Genomic DNA, 22,101 nt, shown 5'->3' with positions numbered 1-22,101 from the left:
TGTGTGTTGTGTGTGTGTTGTGGCGTGCTGCTGCTGCCAAAGGATAGACCCACTTTCATGTGCACACACATACTTTAGTTTAAAAACTGTACCAATTGTGATTACTAAATTTAAAAAGTTTTTAGTTTCACAGTTGTCCTTTCACATGCATTTTTTTTTTTTTGCAGTCTGGAGAACAATGATGGGCTGGTGTAGGCCTGAAGAATTAATATTTGTTATCAAAAAATATATTTTATTCTTGGACGAATAAGTAACATTCACAAAGACATTTGTGTGCATCCCTTGGACAACAACTGAATTTGTGCGGGTGGTTTCAGTCCCAAAAATCTTGTATCATATTTATGTGAACAGCATACTGTATAAACAGCAGAAACCCTTTTTTATCATTACATACCCAGGAAAAAGGTTGTCAACAACAGTGACATATACAACACATATGAATGTTTACTTTTTACAATTCCATACAATGTTTACATTTTTTAACCCAGACCCCAATATTTGGTTTATCACTTTTTCCAAATTCAGAGCAATAAGGAGCTTGTAATCTGTAAATGTGAACTCTTTTGCTTTCAAATTTAAGATCCATAGAGTGTAAGTGAAATAAAACCCCTTGTAGTTTCCTAAAGGAATCCGTTTCACCTCTCTCCTATCACCTACATGGCCACCGCTATATCTGTTTCCAAAAGTCACCACAGTCTTGTTCAAATGAATTAAAAATACAATAAAAACATCTGCATTTTTTATTTAACTTGTGCTATCTTTCCTGATTAGAATTACAGTCATGTGCAGAAGTTAGCACACCCATGCTAAAGTTGACATGAGTGTGCTAAGGAAGAGGAATAAAAATCATCTTTTGGAAATTGATCTTAATGCCTTAATTACAAAAAAAAATAGGAAAAATCCAATCTTTAAGGACACCAATTTTCTTTGTGAATGAATAATGTATCGTGAATAAATAAATGTTCTTCCTTAAAATACAGGGGTCATAAGTAAGTACACCCCTATGTTAAATTCCCATAGAGGAAGGCAGATTTTTATTTTTAAAGGCCAGTTATTTCATGGATCCAGGATACTATGCATCGTGATAAAGTTCCCTTGGTCTTTGGAATTAAAATAGCCCCACATCATCACATACCCTTCACCATACCTAGAGACTGGCATGGGGTACTTTCCAGGAAATCATCTCTTAATGCAAATCAAACCAGCTATTAGGCTAACTGAAATAAAACCATGCCAATCTCTAGGTATGGTGAAGGGGATGTGATGATGTGGGGCTATTTTAATTCCAAAGGCCAAGGGAACTTTATCAGGATGCATAGTATCCTGGATCCATGAAATAACTGGCCTTTAAAAATAAAAATCTGCCTGCCTCTATGGGAATTTAACATAGGGGTGTACTTACTTATGCCCCCTGTATTTTAAGGAAGAACATTTATTTATTTACGATACATTATTCATTCACAAAGAAAATTGGTGTCCTTAAAGATTGGATTTTTCCTCATTTTTTTTAATTAAGGCATTAAGATCAATTTCCAAAACATGATTTTTTTTATTCCTCTTTTTAGTGAACTTTAGCATGGGTGTGCTAACTTCTGCACATGACTGTAAGTAAACACCTGTTACCTTCCTTGTAATATTATCCCTTTCAAAACTCAGCCGCCAACTATTTATCAACAAGGATTAAATATAAGCTGGTAAAACTGGTCTGATTGTCTGTCAGAAGACCAGAGCAGCCCTTTTTTTTATTACTATCAGGTAATCCGGATTTGTAAGTTACAGCAGATGTTGTTGATATTAGAATTGCTGAGGCTTTTAGTGCCCTGAATGTTTAGTCTCATCTCATTTATCTCTTTGAAAGAAGCCTGTAATTTGTGCAGAATTATGTTTAATCTTTTAAATGTTGTCTGGAGAATTTGCTGAATAATAACAGGCTGATTGAGCAAGAGCAGCGTTAGTCCTTTTCAAATTGACTTTTATTATTCAAATAATTTGCTTGTTTATTTTAAATGATTGAGTCGTTATTGATCATTAATGTGTCCGACAATCGATGAAGCAAATGGCTTAAAATGTGCACCCCTTATCCCAATCCATATACCTTTTTATATCACATCATCCCATCCCCCAATCTGAGCAGGATTTCCCTCATGCCACCTTGGTCCATTCTGTTGTTAATGTTGTCTGTAAATCTATCAAAAGCGGGGCGGGCTTTAGCTCACCCACTAAGAGCGTGCGCCCCATGTATGCTGAGTCCTTGGCAGGGGCCCGGGATCGAATCCAACCTGCGGCCCTTTGCTGTTTTTTTTAAAGATTATTTTTTGGGCATTTTTATGCCTTTATTGACAGGACAGCTGAAGAAATGAAAGGGGAGAGAGAGGGGGGAATGACCATAGACATATATCAAATTGACCAACAGATCCCGTTGCTCTGACGGAGACCAGTGAAGGATATCAGAAGCACTTTTCCGGGGAGCGCTGAGCGTTACTGCGCAGCCTCCAACTGAGAGAGACGACGTAAATGTGACGTAAGCAACCTGTCTGAAAGTTGGAAGTCTTCTGGTAGCTGTGCCAAGAGAATCTCAATCATTCCGAATCTTGCAGAGACGGATAGCGTGAGTATATGTAAGGAGATAACATAGGCACAGGCTAATTATTGCTAACTAAAATGCTAGTTAACATTAGTAATTAAACTTAAACAGCTAATGTAAGTCGAAACTGCCTGCGAGCTTCTCCTGTACTATACGGTAATTCTACTGTGCGACAGTAAGTCGCGTTGTTGTGACACAATCGTTAACCTATTTTTACAAAAACATCTGCTACGGAGCCATAACGTGAGGTACAAGGTAATGGAGCCTTTTATACATTGTCGCGTTTCTTTAGAAATAAACAATGGACAAATAAAGTCTTTAAACGCTTCAGATGTAAAGTTATTCACTGTCAAAGTGACTGGCAGTCAATGGAATGCTAACGGGAGGTGATGGCTTGTTAGCATCAAAATGGCGCCATAGGATCTACGCGTTCCGGGGAGAGGTTTACCCCCTTGGGAATGACATACAGCAAAGGGCCGCAGGTCAGAGTCGAACCCGGGCCCGCTGCGTCGAGGAGTAAACCTCTGTATATAGGCGCCTGCTTTACCAACTGAGCTATCCGGGCGCCTGTCCCCGCTCTTTCTCTCCCCCTTTCCTGTCTATCCACTGTCACTATCGAGTAAAGGGAAAACCCCCAATTTTTTTTAAATCGATCAAAAGCAAGACAGCAATGGCAATAGTTGTTATTGGGAGATGTTCTGTGATTGGCAAGTTTTGCCAGTGTTTTCCCGGAAGAGCTGTCCATGAGTTTGTTGTGCTCGTGTGATGGTAAACAGAGAAGCAGCCAGCATGGCCCTGTGCTGTCCAGCACTGCCACAACCCTAAATCCCCCCCTCCCCTCCCTATCCTTTAAGCAGCGAGCTGACCATCTGTTCCAGGCGCTGGGCCCTAACTCAGTGCACAAAACACACTCTCATACCTACGGTCATCACAGGCAAGTTAATACCTGTCAGTGGCTGTGTGTGTGTGGATTTTGGCCTAATACAGTTGAATTGAATGCTTTGTTTGAGGTTAAAAAGGTGATGTGTGTGTTTTTGTCTCATATGGGTGTGTGTCTGTATTTGTATGGAAAGAGGAGAGGTACTGTGTGCATGTGTTTGTGCGCCTCATGATCATAGTTGCTGAGGCAACACATGGCATCAGAGGTTGTATATGGGGTGAGAGGAAATGACCAGGTGTGCAGGAGCCCTGTGTACTCCACTCTGCACACCAACTGTACATGTCCATGTTCCATTTCCTGTTTTTACTTTTTGTTGTTGTTGCTGTGGTCATGCTGCTCATACAGTTTGAAAGTAGGTGAGGAATATCATCCTTTTTGTTTTTCATGCATTCTGATATTGAAGATAAGAATGATGGCTGTAAAGACAAAGGGTTGTTACATATTATTATTATTATTATTATTATTATTATTATTATTATTTTATTTATACAAATGCATATAATGTACAAGCTGCAATATGCTATTAGCAGTCACAACTGCTCACTCAAATACGAACTGTTTGCCAAATAAAATAGGAAAAAATAAACGTTTGGCTACACTCCTTTTAAAGTGCTCATATTATGCTCATTTTCAGGTTCATAATTGTATTTAGAGGTTGTACCAGAATAGGTTTACATGGTTTACACCATATTTTTGTTGTACTGCACATTGCTGCAGTTCCTCTTTTCACCCTGTGTGTTGAGCTCTCTGTTTTAGCTACAGAGTGAGACATCTCACTTCTGTTCCATCTTTGTTGGGAGTTGCACTTGCGCAGTAGCTAGGTAAGTACTGCTAGCCAGTCAGAAGCAGAGTATGAGGACGTGCCACGCTAGCAGCTAGGCGAGCATTATAACGTGTGTTAACGTTCGTCCCGGAAGTAAAGGCTGGACTACAACAGAGCTGTTAGGAGCAGTTTGTGAACAGTGTTTTCTGTTGGAGATGGTAAGTCTCTTTGGGGTGGACTTTGGGCTTTTTCACTTTGTAAACCTATAACATGCACAAAAAAGATATAGGACACAATAAAGGAAAGGTAAAAAGCCAAAAAGCATAATATGAGCACTTTAACACACAGTTTGGAAGGTTGGCATGCTTCAGTAGCATTTGTACCTCATTCATGTGTAGCTGTGATGTATGTTGAGTATATTACGTTGCATTGCACATCGATCTTCTACTCAAATTCAGAAAGAAAAAGGCAGCAGGCCGCTTATGTTTCATTAATATAAAGATGTGTAGATTAAGGACACAGAGACGGATAAAATAAGACTTTTAAAGGCCTAAGACAGGTAAAAGGTGAACTAGAAAGTGAAACTGCCAAAGAATTTGCTGGTTCCATTCTTAAATGTGGGCATTTGATCCTTTTCTTTGTCATACTACATGCTCGTAAACTAAATATCTCTGGGTTTTGGACTGTTGGCTGGACAAATCAGTACTGTTGAAGACACTACCTTGGGCAGTGGGAAATTTAACCGGGCATTTTTCATCCTTTTTTGGATACTCAGCAGGAAAAATCCATTTTAGAAGATACAAATATACTAGTAATTTATGCACAAATTCTAGCTCTTCTAGGTCTTTATAGACCAGAATGCAATGCAGCCACAACACGGTACTCACTGATTAATAGGGGCAACTTCACACAAGTAACTCAGTACGTCATCACTCTTTCTTCTACCTATACGAAAAAGCCACAACTGATAGCAACAAGTTGAAGCTCATCCCTCTGCTTTGAAAATCAGCATCTAAAGTAGAAGTCACTGAGACGAGTGGAAAGAAAGTGGGTACAACATAAAGACAAATTACAGCGCGTCGCATAACTCCAGGAATGCATTTAACATTTCAGACTGATGCACAAGATTGTAATGCCATAAGGGTAAGGAGGAATACATCGGCTATTGCAATGTAGGCTTCATCTGTGGTTAAACTGACTCTCTTTTTATTTCTGCTTTATCAGTATTAAACACATCAAATGTGAATGTAAAGCAACATGGGGATTTACTTGCGGATGACCAGAGCTTGCTATGTGTTCTCCATAGTATACATTCAAACAACTCACTTGCAGTACTTCACTGTGGCTTTTTTAGAGACATCACATGATTACATGTTTGGTTTGAAGGCTAATTATTTCCAGTTATGCACACGCAGTGCACATAGGGTACATGAAACTTGTACAGCCCACTAACCTCCACCTCATGCAATGCTGAATATATTGGTTATCATTGTTTTTTTTTTTTGGCATTTCAGCCTTTATTTTTGACATGACAGCTGAAGACATGAAAGGGGAGAGAGAGGGGGAATGACATGCAGCAAAGGGCCGCAGGTCGGAGTCGAACCCGGGCCTGCTACGTCGAGGAGTAAACCTCTATATATGGGCACCTGCTCTACCAACTGAGCTATCCGGGCACCCAGTTATCATTGTTTTAACAACATTTTGCCTGTGCATGCTTGCATGTATTGCGTGAATATTCCTCAAAACTAACTTTAGGTTCATTGACACATTCAGATGTAGTTTATTAAATGTTTGTGCTACAGAACTGTCCAAAATCCTGATGATAGCGAAGAAATCGCAGAGCAACAGAGAGTTTTTGTCAGCAGCTCAGTCACTCGTCTCTTTCTCTCTCTCTCTGTGGCCTCCTCTCACCCCATGATGTCCCTCTGCTGTGTATTAAAGAGGGAACTTGTGAATGGCGAGATTGTGTCTTCAGTAAAGAGGATGGCAGCTGCTGGTGTCGGCGTTGGCGAGAGCTTATGTGTGTGCTTGGGAGTGTGTATGTGTGTTAATGGTAATCCCGTAGATCCTGATGACTTATCCTTTATCCTTTATGAGTATGCATGTGGTGGGCTCCAGCAAAATAATTTGTCCCTTGAGTAGATTACATAATGAGTGCATAAAGTCTTTGTGTCATAATCTGACAAATTTCGTAATCTGCAGAGGGCTGTGGTCTGGTTTTAGATCAGTGCAGTTGGTAGAAGTCTGCTTTTATTGCAGTGTCATAACGTATCATTTCTGCTAATGCTTTGCTGTTTATTTCATTAGTTGTGTATTCAGTCTTTTCTGTGTAAGCTTAAAAAAACAAGTGAGATTTTTAGTTTTAGACCAATCCTAAATCTTCAGGGTATTAATCAATCTTTTGTCTTCTGCTTCACAGTGGTAATGTCTTGAATCGGTGGCCTCTCCAGCCCAGTAAAGGACGTGCCAGTGCCGGGCTGCCGCTAATGGGAACTCCTGCTCTGCCATGAGTGCTCGTGATGGCGTTGGTGGCATGGGCACCCTGGGCCGGCGGCCGCGCTTCGAGAACTCAGAGTTCACCGTGCGCATCTACCCAGGCGCCCTGGCCGAGGGCACCATCTACTGCCCGATCAGTGCCCGCAAGACCACCACAGCCGCTGAGGCCATCGAACGTGTAATTGAACGCCTGCAGCTGGACCGCACCAGGTGTTATGTTCTGGCTGAGGTGAAGGAGTTCGGTGGGGAAGAATGGATTCTGAACCCCTGCGACTGTCCCGTGCAGAGGATGATGCTCTGGCCCCGGGTGGCACTAGAGCACCGCCCACTGTCTGGTGGCGAGGACTACCGCTTCCTCCTAAGGCAGAAGAACCTAGACGGCTCGATTCACTATGGCGGCAGCCTCCAGATGTGGCTGCAGGTCACAGAGGAGCGCAGGCGCATGGTGGAACGTGGACTGCTGCCACAGCCTGAGGCTCATGGTGACCAGGCAGATCTATGCCGCCTGCCGGAGCTCAACGAGCGCTCGCTGCTGGACAACCTGCGCTCGCGCTTCCGCCAGGAAAGGATCTACACGTATGTCGGAAGCATCCTCATCGTCATTAACCCCTTTAAGTTCCTGCCCATCTACAACCCCAAGTATGTGAAGATGTATGATAATCATACACTGGGTAATTTGGAGCCACATATTTACGCCGTGGCTGATGTGGCGTACCACGCCATGCTGCAGAAAGAGAGAAATCAGTGCATCGTTATATCTGGGGAGAGCGGCTCTGGGAAGACGCAAAGCACGAACTTTCTCATTCATCATCTGACCGCTCTCAGCCAGAAGGGTTTTGCCAGTGGAGTGGAGCAGATCATCTTGGGGGCCGGGCCAGTACTAGAGGTAAGCCAAAACACGAGCACTCTGGGTTTCAATAGAAATGTTTTTGTTGCTTGCGAATGTGCTCTGCCGATAACAAAGCTGTGCATTTGAGACAAGAGACTTGGCCTCGAGTCAGGCCTAAGTTACAAAAATGACAACTTGAGATTTGACTTCTGCGAGACTTTGTTGATTTGAGACTTGACTCCCAAAAGACAAGACGTGACTTAAAAAAGCAAAACAAATTGTCTCAACTTCTGTATCTGTAAAATCCCACACCAATAAAAACTAAATTAGACTATGTAAGTGAGGTATTTTATAACTATGAACATGAATGATGTCATCACCTTGGTAGTGTCACGTCACCGCCGGTATTGGGGTGATGCGGTTATTGTCACTAGGCCTGTCACGATAACAAATTTTTCTGGACGATAAATTGGCCCAGAAATTATTGCGATAAACGATAATATTGTCGTTCTGAGACCATTTTCATCTAATATAATGATAATGACATAATAATGCAGGTACACCTTTTCAAAGATCAATAAACTTTTATTTCTAAAGAATATTTAACACTGGAACTGCACGCACGCACGCACACAAACAGACGCCAGCCACCACGTCATCGCTTATATACGTCTTCTTTTTTTGACGGCGCCTTAACGGCAAAGTGCTGCGGAAAACCCCACTCCAACTACTCGCATTTTCTGTCTCTCTCTCTCCGCCAGGAGTCCCACCTCCACACAAAGACCATGCGACTCACAAGAGGGTTCACTCCTCGTTACGCTAAGGAACCCGAGAGTGGTCCTCCAGTCTGAGAGAGAGAGAGAGAGAGAGAGAGAGAGAGAGAGAGAGAGAGAATTTATTGACTATCGCGACAGGCCTAATTGTCACAGCCCTAAACGTAAAAGACTTTCACTTCACATATCACAAAAACTGTTGTATGCTGTACAGATTGCAAAGCCAATTGAGGTAAACTTGTGATATTGAGCTATATAAAATTGACTCTGGGCTTGGGACTTGATCTGGGGGGGATGAAGTCAGGATAATTGATTTCTTTAGAAGACAAGCTTTATGTTGAAGTGTTAGTTGCTGTCCCTTATTAAAAAGCTCTTATTATATAAAGGAAACGTCTGCTCCCGACCTCATAACCTAGATCCTGTCTCGGATATCTTTCGTTTCAAGTTGGCAGATGCATGGAGATTTTTGAATTGAGACTTGTCTGAAATGACTTGAAAAAACTATCTGTAGATATTCAGGTTAATAAATACCAATATATGTGGGCTGATGTTTGCCTTTATAAATGGATTGATTCCATACTTAACATGACTCGCTGTGAATGTGAGTTTCTGTGTGGATTTCAACATCCGTTACACAACACTGCTTAGCCACTACTGTCTCTATGGCTGTCCCCGAGTTGTGTCTGCCCCAATACAGATGTTTATTGCACTTTCAGTCCAGCTGTGTGGGGATTATGTAGCACACAGAGGATCTCTCTATCTGCAAGCAGCCAGTGGCCTATCAGTGGTTACAGTTGTAGATTCTCGTTTTTGTGATCGTCTCAAGGTAGACCTTGTAGAGGCCCAGCCAAAGGCTGTGAAGGAAACTGTTTGTTTTCATATCACTCAAGACATTCCACTCATCATTCTTTTTCTACATCAGGGACCTCTCGCTTTAAGGCATGCCAGTCAAGAGTCCTTAACGTTCACAACCGCACATTGTTTTCTTATTTGTCTTCAACATCATCTGAATTCCTGATGGTTGCATAACACCATTTAACTGTATGCACACTGCTGGCGGTCAAGAAGGCAAATAATGGTTGCTTATTGTCAAGAGGGTTGTTGTGTTTTATAAGGAGGTTGTATCACTCCCTGTCACGTCACCCAACCACCTGCTGTTTGCATTTGATTGACAAAGAACAGGGCAGTGCACTGCTCACAGAAATGCATACATGTCTTCTGGTATTTCTTCATCTGGGTATAGTCAGCCATGATTGTACAACTGTGTTCATAATCTACCAGCCAAATATGTATGCTATCTTGACTTTATATCCAGTCTACTGGAGGTGATGTCTGTTTTAAATTGTTAATATCTCAGTCCAAAAGCTAATTATTAATGTATTTCAGATATCCCCTATGTAATACAATACAGATTCTGCCAGTGTTCCCAGCATCAATGTCAAGTTGAAACTGGCAGCTTAGAAGCCAAGTTCAAAGGTAACCAGCCAGACCACAATCTTTGCAACAAGTAGCTGTACGCTGCGTTTTATTGCCTTCGGTTTAGCAAACACTGTTCTCAGGAATGCCATTTTGTGTGTGTGTGTGTGTGTGTGTGTGTGTGTGTGTGTGTGTCTCCGTGGCTAATGTGTAAGCATATTGGGTTAATCCTCAACTCAGCAACACGAGTGAGTAGTTTTGAGTGCAGAGGAGCAGCCTTTAATTGTTTGCACAGTAAGATTGCGTATCTGCCCGCTGGTGATTGATACCAAGGATGGAGCTGCGGTGCTACTGCAGAGAGAGATCGGGAAGAGGAGGGGAGGAACGGCAGCCAACATTACCTCATAGGAATACTTCGTCTTCATTTCCATGTAGCTCTTCATTCAGGAAAGTAGACAAGTAGCACAGGAGGGATGATACATGCCTCATCACAGGTTTTGTCAATGACATGAAGACCGTAAAATGTACTGACCTCTACTGGAGTTAATGTTCTCACATCTTAATGTAAAGAGCATTGAGTTTATCCTTGACTTCTGACCGTTTGTTTTCAAGAGCTGTGTCTCAGTTGTCTTTAAGGGGAACTCCAATTTTCCACATTAAAGTCTGTTCGCAGGTATTTGGGAGTACTGGTAGTATGTGAAAAAAAATAGTTTAAAGCCATTTGCAGCTACAGAAAGAGCTGCGCAGAGTCCAATAAATGTACATGTTTGAGGAGAATTCAGGCTTGTTGTTTACCAGTGTACACACCTGGGTACACACTGGTGAAAGTAGGTGTATTATCAGTAACTTGAAGTTTAATTTAGTGTAAAGAGAGGTACAGTATATTACCTTTCCTTCCTATTACTGGGCATTAATAACTAGACCAGTTGAACGGACTGATGTCACAGACCAGGACAGTGTGGATCTATCAAGTTAACCATCCTATAGCAAAGCAGACCGATGTTTTCCTGCTGACTGTCAGTCGCAGGGCAAGCTCACCCCGAGGCCTAAAACATATATATATATATATATATATATATATATATATATATATATATATAGAGATAGAGAGAGAGAGAGAGAGAGAGAGAGAGAGAGAGAGAGAGAGAGAGAGAGAGAGAGAGAGAGAGAGAGAGAGAGAGAGAGAGAGAGAGAGAGAGAGAGAGAGAGAGAGAGAGAGAGAGAGAGAGAGAGAGAGAGAGAGAGAGAGAGAGAGAGAGAGATTCTTTTAACTCCTGATAGAGGGTATCGCTTACAAGAGTTTTTTTTTTTTTGTGTGTCTTTTTTGGAAACCAGCCAACAGCTGCAGTTCCGTGTTAAGATCCTGACAAGCCCTGTCACTCAAGTGCTTCAATGAATGAAACTCGGCTTGATGAAAACATAAACCATGTTGTGCTGGTTGAATAAACACAGCGAGTTACGGTATTATGGTTGAACGTGGTTATTATTCTACATTAAGGCAGTTAGAGATGTGACAAGCTTCAATTGTGGGTTAGAGTTTAAAGGGGAGTAGACTCATTTTAGTGATCCTACCCTCAACACCTCTGTACTTCAATTGACCCTGCAGAATGAAGACTAAAACAAGCATATGTGACATACAACAAATACTTCACCTGATGTCGGTTTAGTGCTTATCTGCTGTCTGCCATTCCTGAAGTTGTTTTCCTTCTCGCGTCAGATATGACAGAAATTTAAATTAAGCTTTACATTCCTGTAACTACATACTTGCACACTGGAATTTAATGTTTGACATAGTTTGGGTATTCTTTATCTTTTGTCTCCATGCCAGCATGGAACATGATATGTAGTAACTATGGCTATGTTCACACTTGGCGTCATTTTTTTTAAACTGCCAGCGTCTGTTTCACATTATAATCCTATTGCGTAAGCCGTGTTTTCAAAAAAGTCGTGAGCGCTTTTTTGAACACCACTGCCAACTTTTTTTCTGCAGCTCAGGGCGTCTTTTTGAAGTTGAAAACAGTCCAACTTTTCTGGAAAAAAAAACGCCCTACGTCAAGCTCTTTTTTGATAGCCGACCAATGACAAGCGGAGTAGCCAGACCTGTCGTTTTAATAACAACAAGAAAAAATTGTGTCAGAGCACAGCGAGTTATGAGATGTTTTATGTAACGTTAGCAGGTCCACTCTCTCTCTCTCTCTCTCTCTCTCTCTCTCTCTCTCTCTCTCTCTCTCTCTCTCTAGCTCACTCCACAGCTTAGTTTTTAGTTTAGCACCGCTCCACATAGCGCTCTAGCTAGGATACTGTAGCAGTAGCTGTTGTTATAGCAACAAAAGACGCTCTCGGCTGCTTTTCACTACAAAAGTGCCCTAGTCAACTTTTTCTTGTCAAAAAAGACGGCAAGTGTGAACATATATGTGAACTAATTTAACAACAATATATAATAGAATCTTTAAAGATTTTTCCCAATCCACAACTTGGTGTGATTATATTTTAAAGCTGCGTAAACGAGCATACTAACGGGGAAGACTGGCGTAAGCTGTATAGCTGTAGATGACAGACGGCTATGAAGGAAAGCTGTTAGTGCAGCGTTACTATTAAAGGCCGTTTGCTGTATGTTTCTCTGCTTGATCTCCATTTGTTCAACAGTGCTCATCAGTAATGACAGGTTAGTGCAGATGTCTTGTCTTTGCTGAGTTTGTTACATAATAGGTTACCATTTCTCTCTTTTTAGCTCTTTGTGACATGTCTACAAAGACCAAACAAGTGTTGGATTAAAGATTGATAGATGCAAATGTATCTTGGATAGTTTGGAGATGGATTCTTGGTGTTCTTATTTATATATTGATTTGTGGTTTTTTTCTTGTACTAGCTAGTCATCATCTAGCGTTTAACTATCACCCAGGCTTTAAATCCAGATGTCCGCCTGTCAGGTCTTTGGGTTTTCAGGTGTCTCCCTGACTTTTTAAGAATGATTTAAAGCACAGTCGAGGAATGAATGTCCTATGTAGGTATGATAATGCAAGATATGTTTAAGATGCTACAGGATGGGGCGTCCTAGTAGCCGAATGGTTAACATAACCAACGTCATATCCCTTACACTCTCTCCATGTTTCCTGTATATCTCAACAGCATTTGCGATAAAAAAAAAAAAGAGGCAAAATCACTCAAAACTATTTGTAAAAATAGAATACAGCAACCTTATTAAGTATGGATGTCTTTTTAGAATATAACAAATTGAAGGATTTGGATATTTTATGTTACCAAGGCAATATAATTCTTTGCTATTTAATAAGGAACTGGTTCCGGTTCAACGTCACACAGGAAGCACGGTTATTTGTTTTTACATGTGAGCCAAGCGGCAGCTTAATATGAGCTCAGCTGTCTTCTCTTCTCCCCCTGGGTCAAGAGGGAGAGTATAGGGTTACCTCACGCCGCTCACTCTGACAGTGCATCATCAGGATCTGCTTTCCAAGACAAGGGAGGAGGTGTCACAGGGCATTAGAGCAGGAGTGTGTGTGTGTGTGTGTGTGTGTGTGTGTGTGTAGGGGGGCGGCGCGCTGCTGCTGCTGCCAAAGGATAGACCAACTTTCATGTGCGCACACATAAATTCAAAGTCATGCACAGAGACACAAATGCTCACAATCAATGTTTTATGGCAACGTCAATACAGACATACTGAACATCGACTTTTAGGAATACTAACAGCCTCCACTGTACTGTAACAGTTAAACCTGCAGTAATCCATATCTTTGTTACTAACATCGATAAGCCACTCCAAATAATGCAAAAAAAAAATCAATCTTCATGCTGAACTCTCGGTGAACTCTCCTTACTACGCGACTCCTGCTACTCTGTGCTGCTGCTGCTACTGCTGTATGGAGCAGACACTTTCAATTTATATTTGTACAGTTCGTCATCTGACTTTGATAGCATGCTTTAGTGGGCACTGATACGCGAAAAGGAAGTACATCTTTTTTATTTCTATAAAAACCAAACAACAGTGATGCAAGTAATGTAATCAGGGAATGCCCGACCACCACCGGAAACACAGACTACTGCAGCATGCCTAATAGCTAGTGAGGAAGTGGATGCCAGTTGTTTTTCTTTTTACCTACAAATATTCATATTTTGTGCATGTAAAAGCACCTGCAGGCCTTGTTGGCCCCTGTGAGTGCTGGAGCTTCTGTTGTGCTCCTCCGTCATTCCCGGCCAACAGAAACACTCCCTGTGTGAGTCAACACAGGTCAGCAGTTTCACCTCTCAGCATCTACTTCACTCAGTACACTCAGACACAGAAATGCGCACACACACACACACACACACACACACACACACACACACACACACACACACACACACACACACACACTTGTACATTTAGAAACCATCTCCCCAGAGCCCCCACTAACACTGAGTAAGATTAGTGTGTATTACTGGGCTCTCCCCCAACTGGGCGGGGTCGAGAGAGACTTACTGTGCCCTGAAAGAGTTGTTTTCCTCGGGCCGGGGTGGAAAAAATAGATGAGATGAGAGAGAGAGAGGCGGGGAACGATCAAGCACAGTTCATGTGCAGGCCTTTCAGTTGAGTATAACGTTACAGTGCTTTGTGTTTTATTAAGGTGAAACCAGGGCGAAGAGTGAAATACTACATAGGGTGAAAGCTTAAACAATGGGCTCGGCCTATGGGCTGCATTCCCCGGTTGGGTATCATATAAGGTGCAAGACTCAAGTGCCTGGTTATCTGTGCTGCACTGGTAAAAAAAACACACTGCAGCAAAGTTACACAAGCAATTTACCACAGAATTGTTTGTGTAGCAACTTGAGGTTAGCGGTGTTAGTTTTTGAGCAACTACTCTTCTCACCATGTTATGAGGATTACGTAACATCAAGCCATATGTTTGGAGTTGTTTGCTCTGGGTAGTCGCAGACGATCAAGGGAAGGCTGATCTGTGAATCATGTTCAGAGATATCTTAAGTTAACTGTTATCTCGGTTACACTTTGCTTGAAGGTATCCACGTAAGAGTGACATTGTCATGAACGTGTCATAAATATTATAAACAAGTCATAAACCTTTATGACATAACGCTTCTTTTAGTAAGTGGCATTCGGTTTTTGTCATGACAAGTTAGGGTTAGAGTTAGGGCTTGTCACTCTTATGTAGATACCTTCAAGTAAAGTGTTACCGTTATCTCTTTTATTGTCTGTCAATTATCTTCCACTTGTTAGCACCTAAATTAACTCAGCCAATCGGGAGCAGTAGTCTTCACCTCACATCCAGGCTAGCCTCGGTTCCTCGAGCTTCATTCAATGCAATCTCTCATTCAGCATTCTCTGATTGAAAAAAAATAAGCATGTTCCTTAGGTTTACTACCATATTCATGCAAGAAAAACTGGCATCCACTTCCTCACTAGCTATTAGGCATGCTGCAGTAGTCTGTGTTTCCGGTGGTGGTCGGGCATTCCCTTATTACATTACTTGCATCACTGTTGTTTTGTTTTTATAGAAACAAAAAAGATGTACTTCCTTTTCGCATATCAGTGCCCACTAAAGCATGCTATCAAAGTCGGATGACGAACTGTACAAATATAAACTGAGTGTCTGCTCCGTACAGCAGCAGCAGCACAGAGTAGCAGGAGTCGCGTAGTAAGGAGAGTTTACCGACAAGACGGTGGCAAAGGATTTGGTGTCAAAGCGAAAAGCAGAAGCACCGATTTGGCAATATTTAATAGAGAACATGTTGTTAATGAGGCAATCTGTAAACTGTAACCTCTGGCAGCCACCTGGTTCACGGTGCAGCTGCGCCCGGCTCTGCAGCGGAAGCTCAACCGGAGTAAGCGCTCTGCAGATATTGAGCATTATCGACGAATATCTTTTCTTGTAAAATGTCCGGTATAATCGATAGTGCTGGGTATCGTTAAAAAATATTCTATACCAATACCAATATCAATACCGTGACTTCGATACCGGTTCCGGAACGATACTTTTTTCAATACCAATTTTATAAAATCCATTTTTTCCAATCTAGAATCGTAGAGTTTTCCCTGCATGTCTCTACGACATGTAATGTTAGACAGCCAATCACTAGCATTATTAGATCTTGGGAGAAGCATGCTGCATGCTGATTGGCTCACGGACGCTGATGAGATTTACTCCTTTAGGTATTGAAACTGGGTATTGAATAATGAGGCATTTTTCGATACTCGATACTTTAGAGGCAATTTGGTCGGTGCCTAATACGTATTGACTTCGGTACCCAGCCCTAAAAATCGTTTGTTGTCACGAGTTTATTAACTGGTGGGACAATTTCCTCACCGTGGCATGGATTTTATTTGCATTATTAATTATTAATTTAATTATTATAATTGTCATTATTCAGACAGAACTTGGAACCATCAAATATTTGGCATCTTCATTTGAATTTTTTTATAAATAAACAATTAATCAATGATCAAAACTAATCGTTTTCACATATCTGCATAGGAAAAGTACAAATCTTCTTAAATGGAACCATGTGGGAGGACATTGCAGTGAAAAATAAGATTAGAGTGTTTTGAATGACACTGAAAATGTTGACAAAACTTGATACATTTAGTTCAGAATCCAGATAAAGTCCCGAAACATCGCTGGGTTACTGTCAAATTAAAGCAGTGACTTTTATTTTTAAAAGCAGGTGTTACTCTTTTGGTTAATGTTGATTAAAATCTTCCTTCAGATCTGGTCAAATGTTAAGAAACCAACAAGCAACAACTGTATACTTTGTAACACCAGCGTTACAACTGATGGCATTTTGCTCAGCTCAAAGATGAAGAATGGCAATTACTCCAGCTGTTACATTTCACCATTTGTTTATCTCTCCAACCTGGTGCCAAGCTCTTATTTTCCTCTGAAACTGTATACATGAAGACTGGTACCACTGGAGGAGTACACACTGTTCCTGCTTTGTCAACTATTGAGGGGCCGTGTTGATACAGCCTCTCGTTCTGACTGTAGCAGCTTGAGATCAGAGGTTACACGGAGATTCGGTGGAGACACATCAGCCTCAAAGGGGTCAGAGTGATTTGTTTGACTTCTACACCGAGTGTAGTTTGTGTTGTGCAGCAGATAAAAACAAAGGATGATTAAACTTTCCTCCATTCTCCAGTTGGATTTTTTTTAATTTTATATATTACTGTTTTCTGATGTTTCATTCACTAAACGATGAATTGATTATTTGGTAATGAAAATACACTGAACAAAATTATAAACGCAACACTTTTGTTTTTGCCCCCATTTTTCATGAGCTGAACTCAAAGATCTAAGACTTTTTCTATGTACACAAAAAGCCTATTTCTCTCAAATATTGTTCACAAATCTGTCTAAATCTGTGTTGCACACTGAGCACTTCTCCTTTGCCGAGATAATCCATCCACCTCACAGGTGTGGCATATCAAGATGCTGATTAGACAGCATGATTATTACACAGGTGTGCCTTAGGCTGGCCACAATAAAAGGCCACTATAAAATGTGCAGTTTTACTGTATTGGAGGCGGGGGGTCCGAAAACCAGTCAGTATCTGGTGTTATGGTTATGGTTAGGGTTGAAAATGGGGGCAAAAACAAAAGTTTATAATTTTGTTCAGTATAGTTACTTGGTTGCTGCCCTACATCTGTGCAGATTAGTACAGATTTTATCAGCAGAATTGTATGGCCAATAAAGTACCATTTCTTACAGGATGTGTGGGCTTGTCTGTTATGTCTCCATTTCCACTTTTTGAGCCAACTAGTCGGTCGTCAGCAACAGATGCTGGCTGCAGCCCGACAATGTGCCTGTTTGTGTCCCCACACAGGCTCTTTTATTTATGCTGGGGTACGCCAGAGTTTGCAGGTGCTTCGTCAGCATCGCACACACACACGCACGCACGCACGCACAGACTCACACACACACACACACACACACCACAGTACTTCCTGTCAGACTCGAGCAGCTGCCCTACTGCCCTGAGTACACCTGCACCAGTGTGTCACATAGAAATGAGATGGACAGAAAAGGCTTTATTCTGTCTGATGTGAGCGTCCAATCACAGTGGTCCTGTTCTCTTCTTTGTAGTCTTTAAACTAAATTACTCCGGGGCACATCTGTGTTGTCAATGCCTTCAATTATTAGAGTTTGTGTTTTCTAATGAAAATTCTGACTAGTTTATATTCAGTAATGTAGAGCTTGAACAATTAGTAGATTGACATGAACCTCAAGCTTCTTAAATATGAAATATTTCCTGGTTTTCATTGTCACAATGGACATGTATCACTATTTTTATTTTTTACATTTTATATACCAAATGATTAATCGAATAATTGAAAAAATAACAGCACATAAATTGGTAATGAAAATAATCGTTAGTTGACGACAGTCATCACAGTCATTCAGGAAAAAATGAACTCAAGTAGCAGAAAAAGTTGTTTTGTTTCTCTTACTGTAGATGACAAACACACTCTCTGTCCTCCCTTCTGTTGCTGTGACTTTGTTCATCTGCAGCTGGCCAGATGTTGCCTTCCCCCTGTCCTCTGATTTTGTGAAGGAGCGTATGTTCAGGACTTGTTTTAAAAACCCTCCTCTCTGTAGGAATGGCAACAACAGAAAAGGAGAAAACTGTCCCCGACGCTTTTGCTGATGCTGTTTTACACTTTGCTGTCTCAAATTCACACATTTTCAAATTCAGTAGAATATCTGAAGGAGTAGTAAAGATGTAGGAGAAGTAAAGTTTTTGATTATTTATACGTTATATGTATTCTAAAACCCTAAAGGTAATTATTAAAACCTTTTTAGACTAACATCTGAAACCACCTTGCTCTCATTCTGTTCCCCCAGCAGATTTTCCATCCTTGTGATTTTGAGTATCAATAAAGTCTGTTACATAATTGCTGAAAGCACACACGCCCTCCACTCCCCACTCGAGTTACATAAGTCCTTGCAGGTGACCTCTCTCTGCTGCGAGGTTCTCATTTGGTGCGTTTGTGTGGTATGTGGTCATCTTGTGCTTCTTGAATGTCCAGATGTGCTTTAATAAAACCCATTGTTAAAAACGGCACACATCTGGAAGGGAGCAGAAAACATGAGGGATGTCACCCCCGGAGCAAGAAGTTGCTCATGGAAAGATCATCCCAGCCGGCCACGTGCTGCTCTGTATATTTTCCGGTAGTTTGTCTTGGAATCCACGGTGCCAAATTGCAGAAAGTCAGATTACATGAAAGGTGGTCATCTCTTCTGGACATGAACGTTTCAGCAAAGATAAGATTTGACTTTTGTACCCCTGATAAGTTATCACTGCAGGAAATGAAAAGCAATTATGAAGTGCGCTTATCATCTTCCTTATTCTCAATCTCTGTATTCCCTTCTTCCTCTGTTGGCCCATAACTACAATAGCGGTCTTTCTATCTCCACTGGCCCATCCCAGTGAAAAGATAAGTGTCACTGCTAAGAATACATGTCTGTGCTCTGGGAAAGTTGCCTGTTGTAGTGTGAATGACTCATTAACTGTCCACAACAAAGGCTCTGAAGAAGCGTAGCGGTGCATTTTAGTAAGTGTGGAGATATGATTCCCTTCTATCATAAAGCTTTTAACAGCCAGCGACATCCAGACATCTCTGCTTCTGCTTAATAAAAACTGACCTCAGGCTTAAATCATTAAAGGGCCATGACCGGATTATGTTCAACATACAGCGGCATTTACCTTTTGATGTTGCACACTCAGTCCTTATTACTCTTTTTTTAAAATAATGCAAATAATTCTCAACATTCTCAGATTTTTGGGGAAGTTAACTTTGCTTTTTCTTTGAGGTTGTTGGTCAAGCCAATCAATTTTATTTATATAGCCCATTATCACAAATTTCTCTTTACAATGTGGACAGCATACGACACCCTCTGTCCTTAGAGCCTAGATTCAGATAAGGAAAAACTCCCGTCCCGTCCCCCCGTCCCCCTTTTAACGGGGGAAAAAATGGAAGAAACCTCAGGAAGAGGGATCCCTCTCCCTGGACGGACAGACATGCAATAGATGTCATGTTTACAGAATAAACCAAAACAATAATAATTACAGTATAGTCAATCAGAATGACAAAATTATAGATTACAATTCGTTAGACATTAGAGTAGCCAGCAGAGCACATATTTAGGCAGTGATCAAACATTAGCTCCACCTAATGTAAATCAAGTTAGGGGTCTGGTACGACTGGTAAGTCCATAAATGTGCCAAAAAGGGGCACTGACCCAAGTGTTTCCCTTTCTTTGCAAAGGAACATCTAGCTGTGTTTATATCGATAACATCCACCTCACTGACTCACAGTGACAACTTGTTGTCATGGCCACAACGTCACGCCTCTTGTGACTGGACGGGAGTGAACACACAGCATTTTGGCCCCACAAAGCTGTCCGGACACCACAAGTATACCGTATTCCCAGTTTTTGTACTCCATGAATATAGTTAAACAAGAACACACATACACACACACACACACACACACACACACACACACACACACACACACACACACACACACACACACACACACACACACACACACACACACACACACACACACACACACAGAAACTAATGAATGGCAGCATGCATACACACACAGGTGGCTTGCAGTCAGGGAAATGTATATATATAGCTACTCCTGGATTATTTTATCCTGTAGTTTGTTCTGGATCCAGATCTCGGTTCAGACGATCAGAGATCTCTTCAATCGTCAGGGTGATTTGACGTTTCCTTGTTTCTGTTATTGATCTGTCAATAACCGAGATCATGAACAAATTTACATCTTAAAGGTACACTGTGGAGTTATTAAACATGAGTGCAGTTATGTGTCACTTCTTCCAAGGTTTGGGTCCCCATCTCTTGTTCCTTGACCATGTAAACGGCACACATCCCTAGCGACTGCAGCGGTCGCTAATCTAAATGTGGATGGGTTGGTAGTGGCATGAAATCCCTCTGATTCACACAATTCCACTGATTGCAAGACTGCCAGCTAGGGCTGGGCAATATATCGATATTATATCGATATCGTGATATGAGACTAGATATCGTCTTAGATTTTGGATATCGTAATATCCTAATATTGCTTAGGTTTAGTCTTTTAATGGTTGTAAAGGCTGCATTACAGTAAAGTGATGTCATTTTCTGAACTTACCAGACTGTTCTAGCTGTTCTGTTTTTTGGTTTTAACCACTTAGTCATTATATCCACATTATTGATGATTATCTATCTAATTGTAAAGACATTTTGTTAAAACACCAATTGTCAGCCCTACATTATTGTCGCAATATCTACATCGAGGTATATGGTCAAGAATATCATGATATCTGATTTTCTCTATATTTCCCAGCCCTACTGCCAGCCGATATAAACAAGACAGGCTTAAAAATATTCAAAAAATGTATGTGCGACTGTTAATTAAGAAGGAAATGAATTCAACATGTTAAGGCTCAGGGATACACACACATAATGTTAGTTTACAAGAACACACCACAGGGTATCTTTTAGAGTGCCACTCTGTGATGAGTGCACTGAGGTCATTTGCTTGAAGCTGGATTAGGTAATTTACCACTTATTTCCAGCCAATGTATAACAGAATTTACCTGTTCGTCTCATTTAGGTTTTCTGACTCTTAAAAGACGGAATAAAATGCATTTCTGTGTGTGACTTGGCCAGTTTAACACATCTGTGTGTAATGTACGACAAAGGAACTGAAGGAGATACAGGATATTCTAGGATTGGCACGTGATTGGACAGAGTTCCAATGTTTGTGTCTCTCAGATCTAACTAATTGGTTTGACCTCCTTCCTGCTCTGACCATGTGGCTTAGCTTTAGTGTATTGATTGTGCTAAGTCACTCCCTTCATTTGGCTGCATTGTCTTGCCTCAGTGTTAGCTTAGCGCTGGCCAGCTAATGCTTGACATGTGGCCTACATATGGGCGTGTTGCTGATGAGACCACCTGTTCTGGGTTAGGGTTAGGGTTACTTTTCAAACATGGCTAACTGTGTGGATGTAGCTTTACTAACATGACCTGAGTGTTGGCTAATGACAGAGAGGTCACAACACACACACACACACACACACACACACACACACACACACACACACACACACACACACCACACACCACACTGTCAGCTGAAGTTAGAGGTTAGACTTTATATCTCACTGGGTGCATATGCAGTATTTGTCATTACAGGAGAGAGCTTTTTACATTATTACCAAAGCTGTAAGCTGTTACACATGTAACATTATGAGCAGCAGTGAAAGTGTAGTTCTTCAA

At 41.2% G+C, this 22,101-nt stretch overlaps 1 protein-coding gene and 1 long non-coding RNA gene across 11 annotated transcripts in view; one reads left to right on the top strand and one right to left on the bottom strand.

Annotated features, from left to right (window-relative positions):
• myo9aa (myosin IXAa) overlaps nt 1-22,101 on the top strand; it is a 132,337-nt gene that overhangs the window by 22,813 nt on the left and 87,423 nt on the right. For all 10 annotated transcript variants that reach the window (XM_035999903.1, XM_031290011.2, XM_035999904.1 and 7 more), the window contains exon 2: nt 6,707-7,669. In XM_035999903.1, coding sequence (XP_035855796.1) covers nt 6,794-7,669 — 876 coding nt within the window. In that variant the 5' untranslated portion in view covers nt 6,707-6,793. The remainder of the gene's footprint in view (nt 1-6,706; nt 7,670-22,101) is intronic.
• Nucleotides 1,262-20,336, bottom strand: LOC116043422. Its single transcript, XR_004103464.2, has 3 exons — nt 20,184-20,336; nt 14,024-14,026; nt 1,262-1,274 (listed from the first exon to the last, which is right to left on the bottom strand). It is a non-coding gene; the product is annotated as an uncharacterized LOC116043422 (long non-coding RNA).

Source organism: Sander lucioperca, chromosome 3 (assembly GCF_008315115.2).
Source record: "Sander lucioperca isolate FBNREF2018 chromosome 3, SLUC_FBN_1.2, whole genome shotgun sequence".
NCBI classification, from domain to species: Eukaryota; Metazoa; Chordata; class Actinopteri; order Perciformes; family Percidae; genus Sander; species Sander lucioperca.
Note: the sequence above shows the minus strand (reverse complement) of the source record. Positions and strands in the feature narration are given on the sequence as shown.